The following is a 4711-nucleotide window of genomic DNA, read 5'->3' as shown; positions in this document are numbered from 1 at the left end:
GAGGCAAGCTTGCAAGCTTGACCAACTAGGTTTGATGCACAGAATTATCATGGTAAACAGAGGGAATCTTGATTTCCACAAGTCACCCTCTGACCTCTCTACGTGTAAGTTGTGGCAGGAATGCTATACACACAGACCTAGACACGCACACTGGGCCCTGTCAACTTGTCAGCATTGGATAATGGGTAACAATTCTCAGGGAGGTGGGAAAAGGATACAGATGGGCGCTAAAGGAGAAAGAGAGCAAGCCTGAGCTGGTATCACTACAGAAGAGAGTGAAGAGACGAGCCCACACAACAGAAGAGCCAGTTTTCAAAGTTTGAATCCCAGAGAATATCAACTCATCCTGTGTCGCAGTCAAATTCTTCCAAAGGGATTATCTCGGAACTGTGGTCTTCACAGCCACATAAAGGAACCCCTATGAGGGAGCAGAGTATCAGGTGTTGCTTCCGATGAAGGATAGCTATAAAATTCCACTTTGGACAGAGATTCATTTCTGGTTAAACTCTTGTAGCTATCATCAGTCCTGAAGGCTATGACATGATGTCCCAAACTGAGCAACCCCTGAGACAGAGACTTACAACATCACGGTCTTTCTAAGGTCACTGTGTGTAGGAAGGAGAATGCTCAGCAGACCAGTAAATAAAACAGGTGTCATTGCTGTCGTGGTATGTTTCTCTAAAAAGCCTTCCTACTCTCTCCCCTCTCATGGGGGGGGGGGGCTATATCTCAATCAATCCCTCTTTTAATTGGAAGCTCCTGTTTCATTGTTTCATTTCCTACTTCTTGTATTTTATTGAACATGCAAAGAAGATGTTTTCTAATTTTAATTCTATGTGCTGGCGTAAGTTTTGAAAATTTATTGTTTTCCTTTGCACCACTGAGTTCAGTGGACTTTGAAGGTTCGTGTCAAACAATTCTACGTTTCCTGTTAGACTACTTCTGCTTTGTCATTCTTAAATAATGAAATGAACATTTAAGTTTTTGTTTGGAATTCATAGAGCCAACAACTTTCACTTCTTCCTCTCACTAGCTACCAATTACTAGAGTTGGGCTATCATTTTTGAAGCCACTAATTAAATAGTTGGCTTCTCTTTGGAGAATTATCTAGTACCAAGGGAAAATGTCTTCCTTCTCTAGCCTTCTTGTATAACTGTGAAAGAATGCCATACACATTTAGAGGGGATATGTTTTACTAGTGTTGGGATGGTTCTTTGCCAGTTCATCTGGGAAGAGGGACCTAAAGGACCTAGGCAAGAAAGGAGAGACACAAGTGATATTAATGAAACAAGAACAATTTCCAAAACTATGTAAGATATGTACTGAAGGCATTAGAATTAGTAGAAGAGTAGAAACAAGAATACTTCATCTTCATTGGCAGGTCAAAGAGGAGTGAGTGATGGCTTCCCTGCAATTTGTCACCTCTGAGTTGGGCCATTCAGCAGACAATTTTGAGATTGATGTTCAACAGATGGGGACACTGAAAGGCCCTAACTTCTAGTAACTATGGGTGGGATTTGCAAAGATTTCAGGTACCCTTTTTGTTTCTCCTCACATTTTGTTGTTAGTTTTCACATCCCCAGCTGTTGAAGGTGCTGGAAAGACAGAGACTCTGAGGCTTGCACTAACATGGCTTTTGACCAAATGAAAACCTTACCCAGGACATCAATGCACAATGAAGGATTCATCTTTTCTCCTGCTCAAGTTTTACATTCATAAATTTTAAAGACATCATTTAAAGAAGATGGAAAGACAATCAAAAGTACCTTGAGCAGATAAAGTGGAAAAGAGAAAAAAAAACACAGCATGGGTATGTAATAGATTTCTCTTTATGAACACAATCAAATCCTCTTTGGATCAAGAATCCACAACCAAATAATATTTTCATGCATCTCTGTGTAAACTCAACCCAACATGCAAACCAAGACAAATCCCGTAGCTAGGAAAATGACCAGGTCAAAAGAGACTTTAGAGAATTTGCATCCATAAGGAGGTGTTTGTTCACTTATACCACGAGAGTGAGAAGACGAGTGAGAAACACTTGTTGCAGATTTGGAAACTGGTACAGAACTTCTGAGTCGCTGTCCAGGAAGCTCCCTCAGCACAGAAGCATGGTGCCAAATCAAGTCACTACCTTCTCCATCCTCTTGTACGTGCTTGAGTCCTTGATAATACTTATTCAAAGTGGCACAACTGTTGCAGTGCTGTGCAAAGAGTGGATGAACTTTCAAAGACTGTCACCGGTGGAAATGATTCTCATTAGCCTGGGCATCTCCCATTTCTGTCTACAGTGGGCATCAATGCTATACAACTTTGGCACCATTTCTAGACCTGTCCTTGTATTTTGGAAGATTTCAGTCATCTGGGAGTTTATGAACTTTTTGACATTCTGGCTTACCAGTTTGCTCTCTGTCTTCTACTGTGTCAAGGTCTCTTCCTTCACCCACCCCATCTTCCACTGGCTGAGGTGGAAAATTTTGAAATTGGTTCCCTGGTTGATATTGGGTACTTTGGTAGCTTCTTGTTTGTCAATCATCCCTTCCGTTGTTAAATATCACATTCAGATTGAGTTAATTACCCTGGATCATTTACCGAGAAACAGTTCTTTGATTATAAGACTTAAAATGTTTGAACAATATTTTTCTAACCCTCTCAAAATGATTGGATTTGGGGCTCCCTTCCTCGTGTTCCTGGTTTCTATTATCTTACTCATCGTCTCTCTTGTCCGGCACTGGGAGCAGATGAAAGAGTTTAACACCAACGACTCCAGCATGAAAGCTCAGTCCACTGTTCTGAAGTCTCTTGCTACCTTCTTCATCTTCTTCACCTCCTATTTTCTGACTATAGTAGTCTCCTTTATCGGCACCGTATTTGATAAGAAATCCTGGTTCTGGGTCTGCGAAGCTGTCATCTATGGCTTAGTCTGTATTCATTATACTTCACTGATGATGAGCAATCCTACACTGAAAAAAGTACTGACAATGCAGTTCTGAAGACCAGAGCCTTCCTGAGGCCTGAAATGCAGTGAAGACTCTACGGTAAGAAGGCTTTGCTTTGGCACAGTCCTTATCTGATAATGAAATGCCTTTCATGCAAGCTGCATTCCCTCCCATGCCCACAGATGCCCGAGTCTGTAACTCCTCACCTGTTTTGCCTGACTCACTCCTTTCCTGTCCTATTCATAGTCCTGGGTTGGTTTTGGTTTTTCTCCTGATTACCCTGTCTACCCTTAGTTTTTTCCATATCTGGAATATTAAAGATGGGATGTTCTATATATTATAATCAATAGCATTCTCACAGTTGCTGACTGCTTCACATATGAATCCCCCTCCCTGACAGGAGTTTATTGTCTGTGCACCTAATGCTCACCATACTAAGCCATTAATTTACCTTTCTAACTTCAGTCTAGAAAAGGAAAATGTCTTACCATTGCCCAAACATTTTTTTACACTGCTTCTGGACCTTCATGCAGAGATTTATACTCCCCTTCGCCTCTCTCCAAATACCACCCCTTTATTCCTTTACAGATCTAACCATTTAATTCTTGTTTTGTTTAATTGATCAGGACATTGTATTCTTCACCAGAATAGTAAGCCATTTATCCAGTGTAGTCTCATCCTTAATATCAACGTTGATATCCTAAATATCACCAGTTTCAGTTGGTTAACAACTCATAATTTTTATTGCCTTGATTCTTGCTTAAGTTGTACTGTAGCTTAGAGTGAGCACACAGAGAACTTCCTGTATTAGTTTGTAATTAGTTATTTTCATTTGTTGATGAATTGCTCTGTATAACACAGAGCTAAGAAGCCCTCTTATTTTGCAATGCCTGAGAGATGCCTGCTGATAGTTTCTGTACTCTATAGTTCTATGCTTCTAACAATCCAAAGTCCTCCCCAAATCAGTAAGAATACAGGAACCACAGAGTGAACAGTACTGAAATCACAAACAAGACATCATTCAGTGTCCTATAGAAATTCTTTTTAACTTTCCCATTTAATAAATATCATACCCTTTTCCTTCACAGGGTCTGGTCTGTCTTCCCCATATTTTTCTTTTCATCGCTTTGCTTTTCATATTGACTCACTAGGAACCAAATATCTCAGTAACAACTCACTTTGGGCCCTGTATGCCTTGGAATCTCTCTATCCCTGGCACTTTCAATGTATTTCTCCTAAGCACAGCCACATGTCCTCCAGCCTTCTGGTGCCAAGGTAGAGAACATAACTTTCCCACTTTTCTTTGATACATGGTGGACACATTCGGTGATGTGAACTTCTGGCTCTTTCTTTAGAAGACTGAAACTACTCCTGAAAGCAATCCATCCTATGGAGTAAGAGACATGGGTAACTCATGCTTGGCTGTGAAAGCAAAGCTCGGTGTCTGGAAAGAAATGGATCTTCTCTCTCTTGAGTCTGTCACTCTGATATGTCTTCCATGGTGAATAAAATTTGAAATGAGAGCATGAATGTAAGAAACCCTTACAGACAACTTCCAAAATGGCCACTTGGCATTGTCCCACAACATCATTGATATTGCATGAGTAAGAGAGAAAAAAATGTTGTCCCTCTTGAAGAAGGAAGTGTTCCAAGTAATCTGGATACCTCCAGGACTACCGTGGTTCAACTGCAACAGAAGGTGGGATGGACACTGGTGGATTTGGTGATATCTGCTGGGCAGAGTCTTACCTGCAGAGATACTGAACAGAGTA

At 40.8% G+C, this 4711-nt stretch overlaps 1 protein-coding gene across 1 annotated transcript; it reads left to right on the top strand.

Moving 5' to 3' along the window:
* Positions 1-2111: 2111 nt before the first annotated feature.
* Tas2r16 (taste 2 receptor member 16) lies at positions 2112-2993 on the top strand. The gene has a single exon (XM_038321039.1). The coding sequence runs from the start codon at positions 2112-2114 to the stop codon at positions 2991-2993; it is 882 nt and encodes a 293-aa protein (XP_038176967.1).
* Positions 2994-4711: the final 1718 nt, after the last annotated feature.

Source organism: Arvicola amphibius, chromosome 2 (genome assembly GCF_903992535.2).
Source record: "Arvicola amphibius chromosome 2, mArvAmp1.2, whole genome shotgun sequence".
Lineage (NCBI taxonomy): Eukaryota > Metazoa > Chordata > Mammalia > Rodentia > Cricetidae > Arvicola > Arvicola amphibius.
Note: the sequence above shows the minus strand (reverse complement) of the source record. Positions and strands in the feature narration are given on the sequence as shown.

Excerpts from the sequence above, each read along its gene's own strand:
- Tas2r16 (XM_038321039.1), top strand. The coding sequence starts at position 2,112 with ATGGTGCCAAATCAAGTCACTACCTTCTCCATCCTCTTGTACGTGCTT.